Source organism: Cherax quadricarinatus, chromosome 25 (genome assembly GCF_038502225.1).
Source record: "Cherax quadricarinatus isolate ZL_2023a chromosome 25, ASM3850222v1, whole genome shotgun sequence".
Classification (NCBI taxonomy): Eukaryota; Metazoa; Arthropoda; class Malacostraca; order Decapoda; family Parastacidae; genus Cherax; species Cherax quadricarinatus.
This window is the reverse complement of record NC_091316.1, coordinates 20173535-20198554: the sequence shown is the minus strand read 5'-3', so window position 1 is coordinate 20198554 and position 25020 is coordinate 20173535. Positions and strand designations below refer to the sequence as shown.

Here is a 25020-nt window from a genome sequence, read left to right as displayed (position 1 = left end):
GGTTATAATTGAAAGAATTAGAGGTAAGACAGAATGTAGGATTGTGGATGAGCAAGGAGGTTTTAGAGTAGGTAGGGGATGTGTAGATCAAGTGTTTACATTGAAGCATATATGTGAACAGTATTTAGATAAAGGTAGGGAAGTTTTTATTGCATTTAAGGATTTAGAAAAGGCATATAATAGAGTGGATAGAGTAGCAATGTGGAAGATGTTGCAAGTATATGGAATAGGTGGTAAGTTACTAAATGCTGTAAAGAGTTTTTATGAGGATAGTGAGGCTCAGGTTAGGGTGTGTAGAAGAGAGGGAGACTATTTCCCGGTAAAAGTAGGTCTTAGACAAGGATGTGTAATGTCACCATGGTTGTTTAATATATTTATAGATGGGGTTGTAAAAGAAGTAAATGCTAGGGTGTTTGGGAGAGGGGTGGGATTAAATTATGGGGAATCAAATACAAAATGGGAATTGACACACAGTTGCTTTTTGCTGATGATACTGTGCTTATGGGAGATTCTAAAGAAAAATTGCAGTTTAGTGGACGAGTTTGGGAGTGTGTAAAGGTAGAAAGTTGAAAGTGAACATAGAAAAGAGTAAGGTGATGAGGGTATCAAATGATTTAGATAAAGAAAAATTGGATATCAAATTGGGGAGGAGGAGTATGGAAGAAGTGAATGTTTTCAGATACTTGGGAGTTGACATGTCGGCGGATGGATTTATGAAGGATGAGGTTAATCATAGAATTGACGAGGGAAAAAAAGTGAGTGGTGCATTGAGGCATATGTGGAGACAAAAAACATTATCTATGGAGGCAAAGAAAACAATGTATGAAAGTATATTACTACCAACACTCTTACATGGGTGTGAAGCTTGGGTTGTGAATGCAGCAGCGAGGAGGCGGTTGGAGGCAGTGGAGATGTCCTGTCTAAGGGCAATGTGTGGTGTAAATATTATGCAGAAAATTCGGAGTGTGGAAATTAGGAGAAGGTGTGGAGTTAATAAAAGTATTAGTCAGAGGGCTGAAGAGGAGTTGTTAAGGTGGTTTGGTCATTTAGAGAGAATGGATCAAAGTAGAATGACATGGAGAGCATATAAATCTGTAGGGGAAGGAAGGCGGGGTAGGGGTCGTCCTCGAATAGGTTGGAAGGAAGGGGTAAGGGAGGTTTTGTGGGCGAGGGGCTTGGACTTCCAGCAGGCATGCGTGAGCGTGTTCGATAAAAGTGAATGGAGACGAATGGTATTGGGACCTGACGATCTGTTGGAGTGCGAGCAGGGTAATATTTAGAGAAGGGACTCAGGGAAACTAGTTATTTTTATAGTATAGCCGGACTCGAGTCCTGGAAATGGGAAGTACAATGCCTGCACTCTAAAGGAGGGGTTCGGGATATTGGTAGTTTAGAGGGATATGTTGTGTATCTTTATACGTATATGCTTCTAAGCTGTTGTGTTCCGAGCACCTCTGCAAAAACAGTGATGATGTGTGAGTGAGGTGAAAGAGTTGAATGATGATGAAAGTATTTTCTTTTTGGGGATTTTCTTTCTTTTTGGGTCACCCTGCTTCGGTGGGAGACGGCCGACTTATTAAAAAAAAAAAAAATCAGATATTTAGGAATGGATGTGTCAGCAGATGGGTCTATGAAAGCAAAGAGGGGAATGTATGAGAGTATAGTTATACCAACACTCTTATATGGGTGTGAAGTATGGGTGGTGAATGTTGCAACAAGAATGCTGGAGGCAGTAGAGATGTCATGTCTGAGGGCAACGTGTAGTATGAATATAATGCAGAGAATTCATTGTTTGGAAATTAGGAGGAGGTGCGGGATTACTGAAACTATTATCCAGAGGGTTGAGGAGGGGTTGTTGGGGTGGTTCGGACATGTAGAGAGAATGGAACGAAACAGAATGACTTCAAGACTGTATAAATCTGTAGTGGAGGGAAGGTGGGGTAGGGGTCGGCCTAGGAAAGGTTAGGAGGAGGGGGTAAAGGAGGTTTTGTGTGAGAGGGGCTTGGACTTCCAGTAAGCATGCACAAGCATATTTGATAGGAGTGAATGGAGATAAATGGTTTTTAACCCTTTGACTGTTTCCGACATATAAATACGTCTTACGAGCCAATGTTTCTGACGTATTTATACGCATAAATTCTAGCAGCTTCAAATCAAGCAGGAGAAAGCTGGTAGGCCCACATGTGAGAGAATGGGTCTCCATGGTCAGTGTGCACCATATAAAAAAAATCGGGGAGCCAGTGGTGCATTGTGGGAATGCCATTTCAGTTGTCCTTTTTCAGCATGTCTAGCGGTAAGAAATATGTGATTCCCCAGCAAATCTGGGACTCTTCTCTTCCCAAGTGATGCTCTAACACAGATGGAAGTGTCAGTGAAGATCAATTTCATGATTTGGAGGAGTTTGAGACCAAAAGCAATGGAGGAGGAGGAGGGGGAGGAGGGGAGGAAGAGGAGGAGGAGGAGGAGGAGGAGGAGGAGGAGGAGGAGGAAGAAGAAGATGTAATAATATTGTTCCCTTGAAGCAAGAAAAAAAAAAGTCCACCCCATGACAGTGACAAGATAAGGGGAGATAACATCTGATAAGAGCTGACTTTGATGAGTGTAAAGGAGGGTAATATTACATGACCATCGCCCTCCCTTTGTTTTTGCTGGTACACAAACATTTCTGTCTGTCTATTTGTCTGTCTGTCAAGCTCCCTGTCTGTCCATCTAGCTCTCTGTCTCAGAGAGAGCCACAAGACTGTGTCATCACGTTTACTCACATCTTCAAGCAGAGTATAGCACTTTGTCTGGATTTCTTGGGTTATCCTAGGTAATTTACACTATGTATACTTGTATTTATGTGTACCTGTGAGACAGAGATAGGCAGACAGATAGAAAGAGAGACAGATTGAAAGATATAGAATGAGGGAGAAAGATAATTAGATAGAATGGAGGAGGGGAAGCAGCATCGGACCCCATTGTTTTGACAGGCGGTAGGGGTAGTGACTAATGAGACAATATGTCACTTTGACAGCTGCCGACTTCTGACTCAAAACAATTATAAGCCACACACTCGCACACAAGACAAGGAGGAGGAGGAAGAGGAAGAGGAAGAGGAGGAGGAGGAGGAGGAGGAGGAGGAGGAGGAGGAGGAGGAGGAGGAGGAGGAGGAGGAGGAGGAGGAGGAGGAGGAGTAGGAGGAGGAGGAGGAGGAGGAGTAGGAGGAGGAGTAGGAGGAGGAGTAGGAGGAGGAGTAGGAGGAGGAGGAGGAGGAGGAGGAGTAGGAGGAGTAGGAGGAGGAGGAGGAGGAGGAGGAGGAGGAGGAGGAGGAGGAGGAGGAGGAGGAGGAGGAGGAGGAGGAGGAGGAGGAGGAGGAGGAGGAGGAGGAGGAGGAGGAGGAGGAGGAGGCGGAGGAGGAGGAGGAGGAGGAGGAGGAGGAGGAGGAGGAGGAGGAGGAGGAGGAGGAGGAGGAGGAGGAGGAGGAGGAGGAGGAGGAGGAGGAGGAGGAGGAGGAGAAGAAGAAGAAGAAGAAGAAGAAGAAGAAGAAGAAGAAGAAGAAGAAGAAGAAGAAGAAGAAGAAGAAGAAGAAGAAGAAGAAGAAGAAGAAGAAGAAGAAGAAGGAGAAGAAGGAGAAGAAGGAGAAGAAGGAGAAGAAGGAGAAGAAGGAGAAGAAGGAGAAGAAGGAGAAGAAGGAGAAGAAGGAGAAGAAGAAGGAGAAGAAGGAGAAGAAGGAGAAGAAGGAGAAGAAGGAGAAGAAGGAGAAGAAGGAGAAGAAGGAGAAGAAGGAGAAGAAGGAGAAGAAGGAGAAGAAGGAGAAGAAGGAGAAGGAGAAGGAGAAGGAGAAGGAGAAGGAGAAGGAGAAGGAGAAGGAGAAGGAGAAGGAGGAGGAGGAGGAGAAGGAGGAGGAGGAGAAGGAGGAGGAGAAGAAGGAGGAGGAGAAGGAGGAGGAGAAGGAGGAGGAGAAGGAGGAGGAGAAGGAGGAGAAGGAGGAGGAGAAGGAGGAGGAGGAATAGGAGGAGAAGGAGGAATAGGAGGAGAAGGAGGAATAGGAGGAGAAGGAGGAATAGGAGGAGGAGGAGGAATAGGAGGAGAAGGAGGAGGAGGAGAAGGAGGAGGAGGAGAAGGAGGAGGAGGAGAAGAAGGATGAGAAGGAGGAGGAGGAGGAGGAGGAGGAGGATTGTTTGTTTGTTTTTGTAAACAAGTTTTGTAAACAATATATTGATAATTATGTTTGTGTGCTTATTGTGTTGTATACAACGAGTGTATATATATACATTGCACCTTACTTTGGTCTCATAGGCCACATAAGTTATGTGAAAAAATAAAATAGTGAAAAAAACAAAAAACCTTCAATTACAAGTAAACTAAAGTTTACCGGGTGAGCGGCAGTCGCCGCTGTTGCCATACGCGGCTCATTTTCTGCAAACTTCACGGCTCTATATCTCGGTAAGTACTGATGGCAAAAATTTTTTTTTTGGACTAAAACACTCAGAAAAATAATCTTAACATTTTCATAAGAAAAAATAATTTTTTTTTTTTTGAATATTTGGCGACATAGAATGACAGTTTCAGAGAGGGGCCTGAAACAGTCAAAGGGTTAATACTTGACGTGCTGTTGGAGTGTGAGCCAAGAAACATTTATGAAGGGATTCAGGGAAACTGGCAGGCTGGACTTGAGTCCTGGAGATGGGAAGTACAGTGTCTGCAATCTGAAGGAGGGGTGCTAATGTTGCAGTTTTATAACTGTAACATGAGCATGCCTCTGGCAAGACAGTGATGGAGTGAATAATGATGAATTTTTTTCTTTTTTGGGCCACCCTGCCTTAGTGGGAATCAGCTGACATGTTAATAAATAAAAAAATCAGAGTAAATGAATCTAATTAATATTTGTCACCTGTTACCTGTGCAAAAAATTGTGAAATTACTTGCCAAGATGCCTGCAAATTCTCAGATTTACATACCTGTTATATATCTGTAACTGGTTTCAAAAAGTTTTTCTACTCTCATTGACTGGCGTGGGGCCAGGTTTGTCTGTCGATTGCTTGGTTATATTATAGTATCATACCCAAATAACTGAAGATTTTCTGGAGATTCACAAAACTATTAAGGATGAAAAATCTCAAACAAATTTACCAGAAAATTCAGTACTAGCATAACTGTGAACCTGATTTTCCTGCCCATAAATCAACGACTGATGCAGAGATCATTGAGTATGTAAGAAATAAAACTGCTAGACTAGGTGATGAAAGAGATATAAGTGTTTAGGATGTAGGTGCTGCATTAGAAAGAAATATTTCCAACTGTGAGGAAATCACAACTTTTATGAAAAAGAATTCATACACAACTAATGTAGGTGGCCACAATATGAGATCTGTTCATTTGTGGAAGAAGTCATCATACCATCTCAGGATGGTATTTAGGGTAGTTCATTTTGAAAGAAATAAACATACTATGTGGTGTATGGGCCATTATGAAAAAATACCACACTTATATGGCATTTCTGAGACTGTAACTCCAACTAAGAGACTAGCCTAAGAGACTCTTTGCCTAGTGATGAAGTCTGCCATTATGGAACACATGTATTGCATTTTATATATGCAAAATGTTCATTTCATGTCACTGTCAAACTCATGTCTAGGAAAAAAGCACTGACACTGAATAAAATTAGTTTCAAGTGTGCAATATAACACGTACAAGATACTTCCTTGATTTAGATAACTAATGAACCTGATTTAGATAACTAATTAATGAACACTCTCAAGCAAGCTACAAATACAAAATTATCTTATTATTAACAAGTTTAACCCTTTCAGGGTCCAAGGCCAAAATCTGAAGTGGTGCCCCAGTGTCCAAGAATTTAAAAAAAAAAAAAAAATTGGTTATTTTTTCTTATGAAATGGTAGAGAATCTTTTTGTGAAGGTAATAAAACAAAATGTACAAAATTTGATGGAAAATTGACGAAATTATGCTCTCATGAATTTTGATGTATCGGCGATATTTACGAATCGGCGATTTTGCCGACTTTGACTCCCATTTTAGGCCAATTACATTATTCCAGTCAACCAAATTCTTAGCTATTTCACTAGTATTACTTCTATTTTATCGATTGAGCACAAGAAATCGCCAAGTCAACTGTTTCAATTACAAAATAAAGTGATCGGAAATTGATAATTTGGCCAATTTAACACAAAGTTCAAAATATTCCAATTTTAAAATAAGGTCCAGAATAAACAATGCAGGTATTCCTGGCACTAAACTAACATTTCCTCTGTTCATTAGTTACGTTTTGAGGCTTTACAAATAAATTCCATTTTGATTTTTTATTCACATAATGAATTTTTATTCACACCAAAAAATAGAAGATTTACTGCTATGCAATATTGTAATAATTGTATAAATATCATCACCACATTTGTGAATGTATATCAGACCCACCAGCTGGCATGTATTAGATGTGTGAGGTCGTTTGTTTACTCTTGAACATCGGCAAAAATTTAACATTTCCACTACTTTGAGCTCAGTTTCAAGCCATTTCCAGTGCTAAAACCAATCAAAATCATCTCTATTTCTGTAACATGTCTTCCATTCTATCAAATGAGACCAAGAAATTGCAAATACAACTATAAAAAACATACGAAAAAACACTGCAAAGTCGCTGTTTTAATCGAAAATCACGGTCTCAGTTTTTTCCTCTCATTATACACAGTGTACTGCAGGATTTGTTTTATGTGGTGCACACATACCACATAGATGTATTCTCTCATATCTAGGCCCAAATTTACCACTCACAGTTTATCAAAGTGAGCTGAGCTCATGGCATAGATCTACGGTTTGGACCCTGAACGTAAAGCCATAGATCTAAGGGACGGACCCTGAAAGGGTTAAAATAAGTTTGCCTCTTATCCTCGTGGAACCTTGAGTTCACATAACTCTATTACAAAGGCTTAACAGAAGAATACATACAAAAAGTGATGATGGGCCAAAGACATTATTCAAGGGTTACCACACAGACATGGGGACTGAAAAATATATTTCACACTACAGAATTATGATGTGGGGACTATATATTATGTTCTATTTTATCATATTTATTACAATATAATATCACATATTACTCACCAATATCTGCCCTAAGAACTAACATATCTTCTATATCTTCTTCTTCTTCAACCATTAATTGGTCTCCACCTCCCGCTGCCTCAGCTCGAAATATGTCGGCACATGACACTTTCCCTCGTACTTGTGACTTGAGTTTTCTAGAATGTTTCTCTGTATTAGCAGATGTATCTGACACTGCAGCAACTAGAGTCTTTTCCGTAGAAACCAGTTCCTGTTTTGAAGACAATAATTTAATCTTCTCTTTACTTTCTTTTTCTTTAACTGTATCTTTTGACTTTGTTGCTTTAACTGATTCGACATTAATTTTTTTCTCCCTCGATGATTTTTCTTGAGAATCCGGAGAGTCTGACTTTTTTACTTTTTTTTCTTTTCTGTCAACTTTTCTCTCACTTGATTTTCTTTTTCTATCTGCTTTCTCTTTTTCCTTTGCCTTCCTTTTCTCTTCATCCCTTATCTTTTTCATTTCTTCAGCCTTTTCCCTTTTCTTCTCTTCATCCCGTTCTCGCTTCTTCTCTTCTTCTCTATCTCTTCTCTTATCTTCTTCAGCATCTTTTTTTTTGGGTTCTTCTTGTTGTGCTGTTGTGACTGAAGAATGAAGAAAATATACACAATTTATGGAAACCTGTAGTTTAATAAGCTAAACACTAAGAATGAAATACTGGAAGATAAGACTTTTCCCAAAGATAAACATAAAAACAATAAACTTTATTTTGAAAGATATTATATAGGCATATGTGAGCATATAAGATGAGTGAGTGGAGTCTAAGTGATTTTAATGTTTCCATGTGCTGTTATAGTGTAAACGAATTCAAGAAAACCAGTTAGCCAAACTCAAATCCTGGAGGTGAGTCCCCCCACCCTTCCCTCAGAGTGTGTGCATTCTGAGGGAAGGGTGGAGGTGTTACAGTTTGAATGATCATTTGTACTATAATATCAAACATCTGGCAAAACAGCTAATAATGAATGTTGGTGAATGTTTTACTCTTTTGGGTCAGCCTTCCTTGTTCTGAGATGGCTGGTGTTGTAAAAAAAATTTATATTATCCTACAAACTTTATATGTATATATTTATTAAAAAAAAGACTTATAGTACAGATAAATTTGCATTGGTTAACATTACTAGAGAAGCCCAATATACAAAAATCATTTGGATGTAAATTTGGCCATAAAAAACAGAATATAAAACCTTACAGCTACAATTTTCTTCAGCTATTTATCATATAGATAATATGACTGGCTGGCAAATTGTGGAATGAGGAATTTTTCAGTCAACAAACATCTTGAGTCTGAGGTACATAAGAAAAATCTAATAAAAAATTCTGTTTTTGGCATGCTTTGCCATGCTTTGAATTAATATTTGGTTATCATGACAGGCATACAGTTTCAGGTGAAGAGAAAAAAACACTATTTTTAAACTCGTCATCGCCTGATGACATAAGCATGAAAATTCAAGCTGAAGCTCATCTAAAAAAAATATGAACACTTGTATTCATAAATAATAAAAAATCAATGAAAAACTAGAAAAATGTGTGTAAGAAATTTTAAAAAATTTGGTACTATTGATAATTTACACAACAGGCATGATTAAGCTTTTGAAGCTTATCTTCAAAAACTAGAGAAGGTAAGTTCTCAACATTTTTCTTGGTTTTTGGAAAGTGTGAATAACTTAACATGCAGCACGATAAGAGCTTAAGGTTTAAAAACAAAGCTATCAGAGAGAAGGATAGCCACAGTAAGTTTCTCATTCTCAGGGCACTGAAAGCATCTGAGCCAAAACTTGGTGTGCTCTTTCATAAACAAGAATGTTGATCAAAAGATGTCGGACTGTTAGTACAAGCTGACAATTCTCAAAGAGTGGAGCTGGATGTTCATTTACAAATTTAGAGAAAGCTGCTGAAATGAATTGTAAACCCTAGAAAAGAAACCTCTCAGTAAATTGTATGTGTGCTGAAGAAAAGAAATCATGGCAATACAAGTTGGATGACTGAAAGCAGAGCTGTTAGAAGATTGAAAGCAGTTTAAAAGTTCAGTTAGACTAGGTCACTGTTGGTCAAGTTTAGTTATATGTTAAGTTAGGAAATAAAAGGTAGAGCTAGTTCCTGTTAAAATTTGGACAATGCAGGACTGATACTGTAGATCCATATCTCAATGATAAAGTCAGTGAGCCTTTATATACTGTGCCTGCAACATCTCAATTTAATTTAGGACCAAAATACACTAAATGTCCCAAAATTCAATTTAGCCAAAAGAAGAATCTTACCTTGTAAAAGTGCAGCAGCATTTAACTTCTGTAATACATGGTGAAGCCAGGAGGTGAAGCGTTCAGTGTTATGACCCAGGAAAAGGCTTAAATCATCATCCATCTGGTCTTTAGTCTTCTTATTGGCAACCAGCACCATGATGTAATCTGGTAATTCCTCATCTACAAAGACATACATTGACTTTACTATCTTTTCATATACAAATAATGAGGGTCTCTGGGTTTCCACCTCTTTTCCGGGCAAGGTACTCATATCTTACCTGAAACCTATACACTACAACAACAGCAGTAAAAGAATAACAACCAGTGAGTGAAGGCTGTGTTAAGCATGACTGAGCACTCAGACTGTACCAGGAAAAGGAGATGTAGGTATTCAGTATGAATAGATGTTATATAATTAAATTCAACTGGGTCCTCCAAGGATCCCAGCAATAAAATTTGTACACATGACAGATATCAGAACTAGCAAATAATTAAAATAGAGTGAAATGAATACACTCGTGCCAGTGCATATGAATCAAGATGATACTAAGTGGAGCTAGAAGGGAGAAATACTAAACTTAACATCAGGCATTTTTTAATATTAAATGCATAAAAATTAAACAAGTTAAAAATGGCAAGCATCACTTATAAAATGAAGGAGCAACAGATTAAAAATACAGGTTTAAAAGAGTAAGGTAAACCTTTCAGGTGTAACAAGGTGTGATGGGAAAAGTACGAAGTACATTAGTACATAAACATAAATGATAAAAATAGGTGTAGAAAGAGGATATGTGAATAATACAGGGAAAAGTACTGTGCTATGCAGTAAGAAATGAAAGATTAAGACAATCAGGGTTTCACTTATAGACTGTTATGGGTAAATGGAAATAATGAATGTTACCAGCTTTTTAAAAAAAAAGCAATAGAACACAAAAATAAAAAACAGGGAGAGAACAAAGACTGATGAATATTTTAAAATGTGTATACCCAGTACAGTATATACATTACACATGCAGTCACTAAGAGAAATTTAGTAACAAATTAGAATACTGCATAGCATTTCAGATACAGATCACTTACCTACATATGTCCCAAGCTCTACCAACTTCGCCTTTATGGCAGACTGAAAATAAATAAAATTAAATATGCATTAGTGGAATCGGCATTTGTTCATATTAATACAGTACTTGTTCACCTTTTCATAATTAAAAACAATCTGGCACAGAAATTGAGAAACATTGTAGCAGGCCTACTGGCCTATACTAGGCAAGTCCTTCTTAAAACCAAACCCTTTAACAAAGTTATTTGCCCAACCCCTTCTCAAAGCTACCTAAGGAATATGCTTTGATAGCCCCACAAACTCATATAGGAGAAGACATAAGGAAGCATCAAACACCTGGGAATTAAACACTTTTTTGGCTGGCAGTACTATTTTTCTTTGAAATGTTTACAGCACATGTCACAACAGCACTCATAATCTAACTACATACTCATGACTTGCATGCTATAAATTTTATATTACTTACAACAATGCTCCTAATTTGATTATAAAATGTATAATTCATATTACTCACAGCAGTGTCCATAAACTGATATTGACAAATCGGGTGACCTAAAATATGAGGAAACACATTCATCGTCATTCACTCTACTGCCGTCTTGCCAGAACTGTGCTGACATCACAGTTCAGTTGGCCCTCCAAACTGCAACATCTTCACCCTTCCTTTAGAGTGCAAGTACTCAGTAATATTTACTATATAAAGACAAATTTTTAATATGCATTCATGTACCAAATATTTTTTACTCATGCTTCAAAATATGGATTGGAAGATACCAAAATTTTTGCCAATACACTTACACTCAATTTTACACTGAAACCAATACCATTAACCCTTTGAGGGTTTTGGTCGTACTAGTACGTCTTACGCGTAGGGATTTTTGTCGTACTAGTACGCATAAATTCTAGCGGCCTCAAATCTCACAGGAAAAGGCTGATAAGCCTAGGTGTGAGAGAATGGGTCTGTGTGGTGGGTGTGCGCAGTAGGAAAAAAATCTGGGACCCAGTGGTGCATTGTGGGAATGCCATCATAGTACACAATTTCCACCATGCCCTGTGGTAAGAAGTTCCTCACTCCTCGGCGAATTGGGACACTTTTGTTCCCCAGTGACAGTTCTAATACAGATGGAAGTGAGAGTGAAGATGAGTTTCAAGGTTCTGGTGAGGTTTTGACCGAAACTAATGACCATAATATGGGTAATAGTGAGGAAAACCCAGACAACCCACAGCCTTCCACCTCTGGTGCTGGGCCATCTTGTTCACGTTCAGTTGTACCAGAATCAAAGAGGAAACTCCTATTTTCCAAAATCCCAGACTCAGATGTGAGCATTGGTGATGATAGTGATAGTGATTATGAACTACAAGCTCTTCAAACTTGTTCCAAGAATGGAGGAGGAGGAGGAGGCAGAGGAGGAGGAGGCAGAGGAGGAGGAGGCAAGAGGAGGAGGAGGCAAGAGGAGGAGGAGGCAAGAGGAGGAGGAGGCAAGAGGAGGAGGAGGCAAGAGGAGGAGGAGGCAAGAGGAGGAGGAGGCAAGAGGAGGAGGAGGCAAGAGGAGGAGGAGGAAGAAGAAGAAGAAGAAGAGGAGGAGGAGGAAGAAGAGGAGGAGGAGGAGGAGGAGGAGGAAGAAGAAGAGGAGGAGGAGGAGGAAGAAGAAGAGGAGGAGGAGGAAGAAGAAGAATACATAACGATAGCAGATGAACAAGGAGGCTTTAGGAAAGGTAGGGGGTGTGTGGACCAGGTGTTTACAGTGAAACATATAAGTGAACAGTATTTAGATAAGGCTAAAGAGGTCTTTGTGGCATTTATGGATTTGGAAAAGGTGTATGACAGGGTGGATAGGGGGGCAATGTGGCAGATGTTGCAAGTGTATGGTGTAGGAGGTAGGTTACTGAAAGCAGTGAAGAGTTTTTACGAGGACAGTGAGGCTCAAGTTAGAGTATGTAGGAAAGAGGGAAATTTTTTCCCAGTAAAAGTAGGCCTTAGACAAGGATGTGTGATGTCACCGTGGTTGTTTAATATATTTATAGATGGGGTTGTAAGAGAAGTAAATGCGAGGGTCTTGGCAAGAGGCGTGGAGTTAAAAGATAAAGAATCACACACAAAGTGGGAGTTGTCACAGCTGCTCTTTGCTGATGACACTGTGCTCTTGGGTGATTCTGAAGAGAAGCTGCAGAGATTGGTGGATGAATTTGGTAGGGTGTGCAAAAGAAGAAAATTAAAGGTGAATACAGGAAAGAGTAAGGTTATGAGGATAACAAAAAGATTAGGTGATGAAAGATTGAATATCAGATTGGAGGGAGAGAGTATGGAGGAGGTGAACGTATTCAGATATTTGGGAGTGGACGTGTCAGCGGATGGGTCTATGAAAGATGAGGTGAATCATAGAATTGATGAGGGAAAAAGAGTGAGTGGTGCACTTAGGAGTCTGTGGAGACAAAGAACTTTGTCCTTGGAGGCAAAGAGGGGAATGTATGAGAGTATAGTTTTACCAACGCTCTTATATGGGTGTGAAGCGTGGGTGATGAATGTTGCAGCGAGGAGAAGGCTGGAGGCAGTGGAGATGTCATGTCTGAGGGCAATGTGTGGTGTGAATATAATGCAGAGAATTCGTAGTTTGGAAGTTAGGAGGAGGTGCGGGATTACCAAAACTGTTGTCCAGAGGGCTGAGGAAGGGTTGTTGAGGTGGTTCGGACATGTAGAGAGAATGGAGCGAAACAGAATGACTTCAAGAGTGTATCAGTCTGTAGTGGAAGGAAGGCGGGGTAGGGGTCGGCCTAGGAAGGGTTGGAGGGAGGGGGTAAAGGAGGTTTTGTGTGCGAGGGGCTTGGACTTCCAGCAGGCATGCGTGAGCGTGTTTGATAGGAGTGAATGGAGACAAATGGTTTTTAATACTTGACGTGCTGTTGGAGTGTGAGCAAAGTAACATTTATGAAGGGATTCAGGGAAACCGGCAGGCCGGACTTGAGTCCTGGAGATGGGAAGTACAGTGCCTGCACTCTGAAGGAGGGATGTTAATGTTGCAGTTTAAAAACTGTAGTGTAAAGCACCCTTCTGGCAAGACAGTGATGGAGTGAATGATGGTGAAAGTTTTTCTTTTTCGGGCCACCCTGCCTTGGTGGGAATCGGCCAGTGTGATAATAATAAAAAAAAAAATAATAATACATAATAATAATAATACATAATAATAATACATAATAATAATAATAGGTAATAATAATAATAATATGTAATAATAAATGTTCACCCCTGACAGTAACAAGATAAGGGGAGATAACATCTGATAAGTGCTGACGTTTGATGAGGGTAAATGAGGGTAGAGATGATGCCAAAAGATGAGATAAACATCTCCCTCCCTTTGTTTTTGCTGGTATACTAACATTTCTGTCTGTCTATTTGCCTGTCTGTCAAGCTCCCTGTCTATCCATCTAGCTCTCTGTCTCAGAGAGCCACAAGACTGTGTCATCACTTTTACTCACATCTTCAAGCAGAGTATAGCACTTTGTCTGGGTTTCTTGGGTTATCCTAGGTAATTTATACTATGTATACTTGTATTTATGTGTACCTGTGAGACAGAGATAAAAAGACAGATAGCAAGAGAGAGACAGATTGAAAGAGATAGAATGAGGGAGAAAGATAAAACACCATTGTGTATGACACCATGTTTCAGAGTTCCACAAGCTGCAGAACTAATAGGAATATGTTCAGTGACTGTATATTGGTATATATATTATAGAACAATAATAATAAACAATGTTTTGTATTGTTTGTTTTTGTAAACAAGTTTTGTAAACAATATATTGATAATTATGTTTGTGTGCTTATTGTGTTGTATACAACGAGTGTATATATGTACATTGCACCTTACTTTGGTCTCATAGGCCACATAAGTTATGTGAAAAAATAAAATAGTGAAAAAAACAACAAACCTTCAAATACAAGTAAACTAAAGTTTACCGGGTGAGCGGCAGTCGCCGCTGTTGCCATACGCGGCTCATTTTCTGCAAACTTCATGCATCCATATCTCCGTAAGTATTGATGGTAAATTTTTTTTGTTTATCCTATAATGTTTAGAAAAAAAAAACTATTTTTTCATAAGAAAAAATAATTTTTTTTTTTTTGAAATTTGGCCGACCCTGAGAACGAGTTTCGGAGAGGGCCTGTCGACCCTCAAAGGGTTAAAATTAGCTGATGGCCACCAAGACTGATACCAATGCTGATACCAGTGCCATTAAAATTAGCTGATGCTCATAAATCCTAAGACCAATATTCGATTTGAGGCTGATACAAATACCATCAAAATAAGTAGATACCAATACTGATACTTTGGTACATCCCTAGTTCAAAATATTTTGTTGGAATAAGATTTGATAATTCTAATGGGAGCTCAATGGAAAAATAAACCTCACTCAACAGTCTCTCTTTAAGAAAGGAAAAAAATTCCCATTTATACTTTATCACTGAGTAAAGCTTCCCTTTACTGCACAATATAATTAAGCTTATAGTGAAACTCTACATATTATATAGTATTTCCAATCTTCTATTTGCATAATTGTTTTTATACCTTCGTCATAAAACATGCATATCTCAAAGCTATTTCTTCTGGGAGGAGAAAAGTTAACTTACTGCACAGACTATATGACTCATCTACTTAAGAATATAAGAACAGTGGAGAACTGCAGTAGGCCTAATGTACCCATGCTACACAGGGCCAATTCACATCCAATCACACTCACTCGTGTATCTGCAAACCTATATTTAAAGCTACCCAAAGTTTTTGTTTCTAATGTAGGAAATATCTACAGGAAATTTCTACTCTAGGATATTTCTAGGGTTGAGGTTTGAGGTTACTTAACCCCTAAACGGTCCAAACGTTTATGTATGTTCTTACCACTAGTGCCCTAAACATATATATACATTTTATATCACAGGCGGGGATAGAACCTGCAATCAAAGAGTCTCAAAACTCCAGACCGTCGCATAAGCCACTGGACCAGCTAGGCTCTATCCCCACCCGTGGTATGGTTTGTTTGCAATCGTGTCATTACGATTTCGTGAGTCATATACATTTTATTTTTCCTGCCTCCAAATTTGGCACGATTGGCCTGAGATGCCTGGTCAGCATAGAATGGGTCTTAACACTCGGTGAGCACCATATTAAAAAAATCTGGGACCACTTAGTACCTTGTGGGAGTGCCAGCTAGAGCAAACAGTGTGGCAAACACCAAGGATTCACTGATGTAATGTCATATTAACACTCCCCTTTTAAGAGGAAACTGATACATATTAACCCCAAGTTTAGGGTCTGTCTATCTGTCTCTATATCTATCTCTATCTCTCTTTATCTGTCTCACAGGCACACACAAATACAATCATAGTGTAAATTATCTAGGAAAACCTAAAAAATCCGAAGTGCTATACTGTGCTTGTAGATATAATGCATAAGAATACCTGTTGGTTCACAGTGGCTCTCTGAGACAGAAAGAGAGACAAGCAGAGAGACAGAGAGAGACAAGCAGACAGAGAGACATGACAGAGACACAGATAATCAGAGACAGAGATACGAGATCATCAAATGTCACCCCTTATCTTATCTCTGCACCCTTGTTGGCGCCCATCAAATGTCATCCCAAGGCAGGTGTAAACATCCACCTGTCAATGTGTTTGTGACAATCTGAGTACAATTTCGGTACCTAATATTAGTGTCAGAACAAAGATTGGTTATGAAATGACAAGAACTACAATAAATTGTAATTATCGGAACATAAAAATTATATAAAATATAAAAATGAGAAAAAAACGTACATCTGCAACACTTCTGCAAGCGGCAGGGCTCGATGCTGCCATCAGGCGAGCATTAAGTGCCAACTTTGCAGCCTCATATCTCAGTATGTACTGACCCTATTTTTTTTTTAATTTTAATCCTATAACAAAAATTTTCTCTTTATTTCATTGAAAAAAAAAAAACTATTTTTTTATTTTTCAAAATATTTGGGGCACTGGGCGAGAGAACATATACGTATATAAGTTTGGACCGGTTAGGGGTTGAAGTTAGTTAGGCTAGGCAATGTTAGTTCCAACAATTATAATAATAATAATATCTTTATTTACTATAATAATAATAATAATAATAATAATAATATCTTTATTTACTATAATAATAATAATAATAATAATAATAATAATAATAATAATAATAATAATATCTTTATTTACTATAATAATAATAATAATAATAATATCTTTATTTACTATAATAATAATAATAATAATATCTTTATTTACTATAATAATATACGTACTAATAATATCTTTATTTACTACATGTACAAGGTATACAGGCCTAGCTAACATCAATGACATACTACTATACAGAAAGTCCCTTGTTATGCAGAGCATTTTGGGCAAATTGGGTCAGTTTTGTTCCAGGATGTGACCCACACCAGTTGACTAACACCCAGGTACCCATTTTACTGATGGGCGAACATAGACAACCGGTGTAAGGAAATACGTCCAATGTTTCCACCCCTTTGCCGGGAATCAAACCCGGACCCTCACCATGTGAAGCAAGAACTTGAGCCACCAGGCCATGGGATACCAGTCGACTAACACTCAGGTACTCATTTCTACTGATGGGTGAACAAAAACAACCAGTGTACAGAAACACGTACAATGTTTCCACCATTTCACCAGGAATCTTACCTGGACCTTCACCATGTGAAGCGAGAGGCTTTGCCACCAGGCCACAGGGCACCATTATTCTCATGTCATTGTGAAAATATCCTTATAATTTATAACTGCATTACAGGTTGAAGATGGTATTAATTACCGACAAGTAGGTAAATGAGACACAAATGTAGCATTTGGATATTAAAGACAAATTTTGTTCACTAGGAGCTTTGTCATCCCAATACGTGACAAAGATCCCAGTGAAAAAAAATACAGTGGACCCCTGACCAATGAAGGCATCGTCTAACGATAAATTCAACTAACAAAGCGTTTGAGTGTAAAAATTTTGGCCTGACCAACGATGAAAAACTCGACCAACATGATTCGTCCCGAACACGTCCACATGTCCCGTCTGGCCTGAGAGCGCCTTAGCTGCCCTGCCTTCAGTTCATGCGCCAGTGTTTACAAGCCAGGGCGGTTGCTTCCACGCACACATTTGGTACATTTTTTATTATTCCAGTGTTTTTAGTGCTTGTAACTGCTAAATAAGCCACCATGGACCCAAAGAAAGCTTCTAGTGCCAACCCTGTGGTAAAAAGGGTGAGAATTACAATCGAAATGAAGAAGGAAATATGTAATAACAAAGTATGAAAGTGGAGTGCATATCTCCGAGCTGGCCAGGTCGTATAATAAACCCCAATCAACCATTGCTACTATCTTGGCCAACAGAAAGGCAATCAAGGAAGCTGTTGTTGTGAAAGGTGCAAGTATGTTTTCAAAACACAGATCGCAAGTACTCAGAGACGTTGAGAGACTGTTATTGGTGTGGATAAACAAAAAACAGGTATCAGGAGATAGCATCTCTCAAGCGATCACATGTGAAAAGGCAAGGCAATTGCATGACGATTTAATTAAAAAAAAATGCCTGCAACTAGTGGTGATGTGAGTGAATTTAAGGCCAGCAAAGGTTGGTTTGAGAGATTTAAGAATCGTAGTGGCATACACAGTGTGGTAAGGCATGGTGAGGCTGCCAGTTCAGACCAAAAAGCGGCTGAAAAATATGTGCAGGAATTCCAGGGGTACATAGAGGCTGAAGGATTGCAACCCCAACAAGTGTTTATGACAAAACAGGCCTGTTTTGGAAGAAAATGCCAAACAGGACCTACATTACACAGGAGGAAAAAGCACTGCCAGGACACAAGCCTATGAAAGACAGGCTAACCTCAATTATTTTTTTTATTAACACACTGGCCGATTCCCACCAAGGCAGGGTGGCCCGAAAAAGAAAAACTTTCACCATCATTCACTCCATCACTGTCTTGCCAGAAGGGTGCTTTACACTACAATTTTGAAACTGCAACATTAACACCCCTCCTTCAGAGTGCAGGCACTGTACTTCCCATCTCCAGGACTCAAGTCCGGCCTGCCGGTTTCCCTGAATCCCTTCATAAATGTTACTCTGCTCACACTCCAACAGCACGTCAAGTATTAAAAACCATTTATCTCCATTCACTCCTATCAAATACGCTCACGCATGCCCGCTGGAAATCCAAGCCCCTCACACACAAAACCTCCTTTACCCCTCCCTCCAACCTTTCCTAAGCTGACCCCTACCCCACCTTCCTTCCACTACAGACTGATACACTCTTGAAGTCCTTCTGTTTCGCTCCATTCTCTCTACATGTCTGAACCACCTCAACAACCCTTCCTCAGCCCTCTGGACAGCAGTTTTGGTAATCCCGCACCTCCTCCTAACTTCCAAACTACGAATTCTCTGCATTATATTCACACCACACATTGGCCTCAGACATGACATCTCCACTGCCTCCAGCCTTCTCCTCGCTGCAACATTCATCCCCCATGCTTCACACCCATACAGGGTCGTTGGTAAAACTATACTCTCATACATTCCCCTCTTTGCTTCCAAGGACAAAGTTCTTCATCTCCACAGACTCCCAAGTCCACTGCTCACCCTTTTCCCCTCATCAATTCTATGATTCACCTCATCTTTCATAGACCCATCCGCTGACACGTCCACTCCCAAATATCTGAATACATTCACCTCCTCCATACTCTCTCCCTCCAATCTGATATCCAATCTTTCATCACCTAATCTTTTTGTTATCCTCATAACCTTACTCTTTCCTGTATTCACTTTCAATTTTCTTCTTTTACATACCCTACCAAATTCATCCACCAACCTCTGCAACTTCTCTTCAGAATCACCCAAGAGCACAGTATCATCAGCAAAGAGCAACTGTGACAACTTAATGTGTAGTAATGCTAGTGGGGATTACAGAGTGAAGCCTCTACTCGTGCATTAGTCTGAAACTCCCAGTGTGTTCAGGAAAAACAATGTCATCAAGGCTAATTTGTGTGTGGTGTGGAGGGCAAACAGTAAGGCATGGGACACTAGAGACATTTTCTACGACTGGTTTTATCATGTGTTAGGCCCCACTGTGAAAAATTACCTCCTGGGAAATAAATTGGACCTTAAGTGCCTCCTGGTATTAGACAATGCTCCTGCTCATCCTTCAGACTTGCTAGAGCGAATTTCTGGGGAGCTGAGTTTTATCAAAGTCAAGTTCTTTCCTCCTAATACCAGTCCTCTCCTCCAGCCCATGGAACAGCAGGTCATTTCAAATTTCAAAAAACTGTACACCAAAGCAGTGTTTCAAAAGTGCTTTGAAGTGACCTCAGACACTCGATTGACCCTAAGAGAGTTTTGGAAAGATCACTTTAGTATCCTCAATTGCATAAACCTTATAGGTAAGGCTTGGGAGAGAGTGACTAACAGGACCTTGAATTCTGCTTGGAGGAAACTGTGGCCAGAATGTGTACAAGAGAGGAATTTTGAAGAATTTGGGGCTAACCCTGAGGAGCCTATGCCAGTTGTGGAATCTATTGTGACATTGGGGAAGTCCATGGGGTTGGAGATTAGTGGGGAGGATGTGGAAGAGTTGGTGGAGGACGACAATGAAGAATTAATCACTGATGAGCTGCAAGAGCATCTGCAAAAGCAAGAAGCCACAACTGAGAAAACTGCTTCAGAGGAGGGGAGAGAGAAATTGAGGAAGTTGCCTTCTTCAATGATTAAGGAAATGTGTACAATGTGGACAAAGGTGCAACCCTTTATGGAGGAAAATCACCCTGACACAGTTATTGCAAGCTGTGCTGGTGACTTTTACAATGGCAATGTTGTGACCCACTTTAGGAAAATCTTAAAGGTATGCAACAGAGCTCTCTGGACAGATTTTTAGTGCGACAGAGGTCTAGTGACTCAAGATGTTCCCAGTCTCATTAAAAAACAAAGAAGGGAAGTAACCCCAGAAAAGGACTTGCTACCTCAAATCCTTACGGAAGGGGATTCCCCTTCTAAAAATTAATACACCTCCATCTCCCCTCCTCCCATCTCATCATTCATCACTACATCTTCAATAAAGGTAAGTGTCATTTATTCTTCATTTGGTACAGTACATTATTTATTGTGCATGTATCCTTCTTTTTCTGTTTAGGAAAATGTACATTTCATGTGAAAAAAAACAAAAATTTCATACTTTTGGGTGTCTGGAACGGATTAATTGGATTTCCATTATTTCTTATGGGGAAAATTAATTCGACTAACTATAAATTCGTCTAACGATAAGCTCTCTGAAACGGATTAATATCGTTGGTCGAGGGTCCACTGTACATGACAAAAGTCCTAGTGAGAAAACAATACTGGACAAAGCTCCAAGCGAGAAAACATTACAGTGGACCCCCGGTTAACGATTTTAATCCGTGCAAGAGGGCTCATCGTTATGCGAAATAATCGTTATGCGAATGAATTTTCCCCATAAGAAATAATGGAAATAAAATTAATCCGTGCAAGACGCCCAAAAGTATGAAAAAAAAATTTTTTTACCACATGAAATGTTAATTTTAATACACACAAACTGAAAAAGGCATGCACAATTAAATGACACTTACTTTTATTGAAGATCTGGTGATGATTGATGGGATGGGAGGAGGGGAGAGAGTGTGTTAGTGTTTAGAAGGGGAATCCCCTTCCATTAGGACTTGAGGTAGTAAGTCCTTTTCTGGGGTTACTTCCCTTCTTCTTTTAATGCCACTAGGGCCAGCTTCAGAGTCACTGGACTTCTTTCGCACAAGATATCTGTCCATAGTGGCCTGTACCTCTCGTTCCTTTATGACTTGCCTAAAGTGTTTCACAACATTGTCAGTGTAATAATCACCAGCACGGCTTGCAATAGCTGTGTGAGGGTGATTTTCATCCATGAAGGTTTGCACTTCAAGCCACTTAGCACAGATTTCCTTTATCTTTGTAGTAGGCAACTTCTTCAATTTCTCTCTCCCCTCCTCTGAACCAGTTTCCTCAGGTCTGGCCTCTTGCTCTTGAAGTTGATCTATCAGCTCATCAGTGGTTAGTTCTTCATTGTCCTCCTCCACCAACTCTTCCACATCCTCCCCACTAACCTCCAACCCCAAGGACTTTCCCAATGCCACAATGGATTCCTCAACTGGCACAGGATTCTCAGGGTTAGCCTCAAACCCTTCAAAATCCCTTTTGTCTACACATTCTGGCCACAGTTTCTTCCAAGCAGAGTTCAAGGTCCTCTTTGTCACTTCCTCCCAAGCCTTACCTATAAGGTTTACACAATTGAGGATATTAAAGTGATCTCTCCAAAACTCTCTTAGAGTCAGTTGAGTTTCTGAGGTCATTACAAAGCACCTTTCAAACAGAGCTTTTGTGTACAGTTTCTTGAAGTTGGAAATAACCTGCTGGTCCATGGGCTGCAGGAGAGGAGTGGTATTAGGAGGTAAAAACTTCACCTTAATGAAGCTCATGTCCCCATAAAGTCGCTCTGCCACGTCTGTAGGATGACCAGGGGCATTGTCTAACACCAGGAGGCACTTAAGTTCTAATTTCTTTTCAGTTAGGTAATTTTTCACATTGGGGGCAAATGCATGGTGTAACCAGTTATAGAAAAATTCCCTAGTGACCCATGCCTTACTGTTTGCCCTCCACAGCACACACAAATTATCCTTGAGGACATTCTTTTGCCTGAACGCTCTGGGAGTTTCAGAGTGATACACTAATAAAGGCTTCACTTTGCAATCACCAGTAGCATTGGCACACATCAACAAAGTAAGCCTGTCTTTCATAGGCTTATGTCCTGGGAGTGCCTTTTCCTCCTGAGTAATGTAGGTCCTGCTTGGCATTTTCTTCCAGAACAGGCCTGTTTCATCACAATTAAACACTTGTTCAGGTTTCAGTCCTTCAGTTTCTATGTACTCCTTGAATTCCTGCACATATTTTTCAGCCGCTTTGTGGTCCGAACTGGCAGCCTCACCATGCCTTATCACACTATGGATGCCACTACGCTTCTTAAATCTCTCAAACCAACCTTTGCTGGCCTTAAATTCACTCACATCATCACTAGTTGCAGGCATTTTTTTAATTAAATCCTCATGCAACTTCCTAGCCTTTTCACATATGATCGCTTGAGAGACGCTATCTCCTGCTATCTGTTTTTCATTTATCCACACCAATAAGAGTCTCTCAACATCTTCCATCAATTGCGATCTTTGTTTCGAAAACACAGTTGAACCTTTGGCAAGAACAGCTTCCTTGATTGTCTTTCTGGTGCCCACAATAGTAGCGATGGTTGATTGGGGTTTCTTGTACAGCTTGACTAGGTCGGCTATACGCACTCCACTTTCATACTTATCAATTATCTCTTTCTTCATCTCTATAGTAATTCTTACCCTTTGAGGTGTAGGGTTGGCACTAGAAGCTTTCTTGGGGCCCATGGTCACTTATTTTCCAGAAACAGCACCGAAAATACTGTAATAATACGAAATATTCCGAGTGTATGCTTGGATGTTACCGCGGAGGCTGGCTGGTAAACAATGGGACGGAGCGGCACATGTGAGGCTGGCTGAGGGCACATTGGACGCGTCTCGGACGAAAATCGGTATGCGGGTTTTTAATCGGTATGCGCGGCAAAAATTTTGCGATAAAAGTAATCGTTATGCGGAAAAATCGCTATGTGATGCCATCGTTATGCGGGGGTCCACTGTACTTGACAAAGCTCTCTGTGAGAAAACGATACTTGACAAAAGTCCCAGTGAGAAAACAATACTGGACAAAGCTCCCAGTGGGAAAACAATACTTGACAAAGGTCCCAGTGAGAAAACAATACTGGATAAAGCTCCCAGTGGGAAAAACAATACTTGACAAAGCTCCCAGTGAGACAACAATACTGGACAAAGCTCCCAGTGGGAAAAACAATACTTGACAAAGCTCCCAGTGAGACAACAATACTGGACAAAGCTCCCAGTGAGAAAACAATACTGGACAAAGCTCCCAGTGGGAAAACAATACTTGACAAAACTCCCAGTGAGAAAACAATACTGGACAAAGCTCCCAGTGGGAAAATATTTGACAAAGTTCCTAGTGAGAAAACAATACTGGACAAAGCTCCCAGTGAGAAAACAATACTGGACAAAGGTCCCAGTAAGAAAACAATATTTGACAAAAGTCCCAGTAAGAAAACAATACTGGACAAAGCTCCCAGTGAGAAAACAATACCGGACAAAGTTCCCAGTGGGAAAACAATACTGGACAAAGCTCCCAGTGAGAAAACAATACTTGACAAAAGTCCCAGTAAGAAAACAATACTGGACAAACTCCCAGTGAGAAAACAATACTGGACAAACTCCCAGTGAGAAAACAATACTGGACAAAGCTCCCAGTGAGAAAACAATACTGGACAAAACTCTCAGTGAGAAAACAATACTGGACAAAGCTCCCAATGAGAAAACAATACTGGACAAAATTCCCAGTGAGAAAACAATACTGGACAAAACTCCCAGTGAGAAAATACTGGACAAAGCTCCCAGTGAGAAAACAATACTTGACAAAACTCCCAGTGAGAAAACAATACTGGACAAAACTCCCAGTGAGAAAACAATACTGGACAAAGCTCCCAATGAGAAAATACTGGACAAAACTCCCAATGAGAAACCAATACTGGACAAAGCTCCCAGTGAGAAAACAATACCTGACAAAGCTCCCAGTGAGAAAAAAAAGTTTATTGTGAGTGTGTTAATGCCGCAATTCTGTCATATTTACAACCTGCATTACATTTTATTGTTTGGCAACAAAAAAAATTATTTTTATATTTATTATGGTTTTAATTAGACCTCATGCATAATCTGAAACCTTTGCAATGATTTTATTAAGTAAATTATTTAGAATTTAACTTAGGCCAAAATATTTAAAGATTTTTTTTTTTTGGATTTTTAACCTGGAGAGCTAGCACCTAGGATAACGCAATTAAGTCATCTTATTTTCATTGGGGTTCTTTTTATTATTATTATTACAATCAAGGGGGAAGCGCTAAACCCGGAGGATTATACAGCGCCTGGGGAAGATGTGGAAGGCATTCAGGCTTAATTTGGGGAACTGGAGCACAGATCCAATTCCCTAAATCAAGAGCCCCTCACCAACATCAAGGAACCTTCCTTGAGGGGTGGGGTTCTTTTAATCTTGTTCCCCAGGATGCAACTCACACCAATCAACTAACACTCAGGTAAGTACTTAGTTCTAAGTGAACTGGGACAAGTGTTGGGAAATATGCCCAATGTTTTCACCTGTTCAGGGGATCGAACCACGGACACTCAGTGTGAGTTGAGTGCACTAACCAAGTCACAGGACACCCAATAAACTCAAGATAATGTATTTTATCTCCACTGGAGTAATAACATTCAACATATAAGCATGCTTTGGAATCACAATTAGCTGTGATATTAAATCACCTTATTCCAAATTCGTGACAAATATTGTACATATACATTATATATATATATATATATATATATATATATATATATATATATATATATATATATATATATATATAATATATATATATATATATATATATA

At 39.6% G+C, this 25020-nt stretch overlaps 1 protein-coding gene across 1 annotated transcript in view; it reads right to left on the bottom strand.

Annotated features, from left to right (window-relative positions):
* The window catches only part of Nab2 (Nuclear polyadenosine RNA-binding 2), a 105433-nt gene that overhangs the window by 80090 nt on the left and 323 nt on the right, over window positions 1–25020 (bottom strand). The window contains exons 2-4 of the mRNA XM_070088653.1: window positions 10424–10466; window positions 9362–9523; window positions 7103–7687 (exon numbers count right to left, since the gene is read on the bottom strand). Coding sequence (XP_069944754.1) covers window positions 7103–7687; window positions 9362–9523; window positions 10424–10466 — 790 coding nt within the window. The remainder of the gene's footprint in view (window positions 1–7102; window positions 7688–9361; window positions 9524–10423; window positions 10467–25020) is intronic.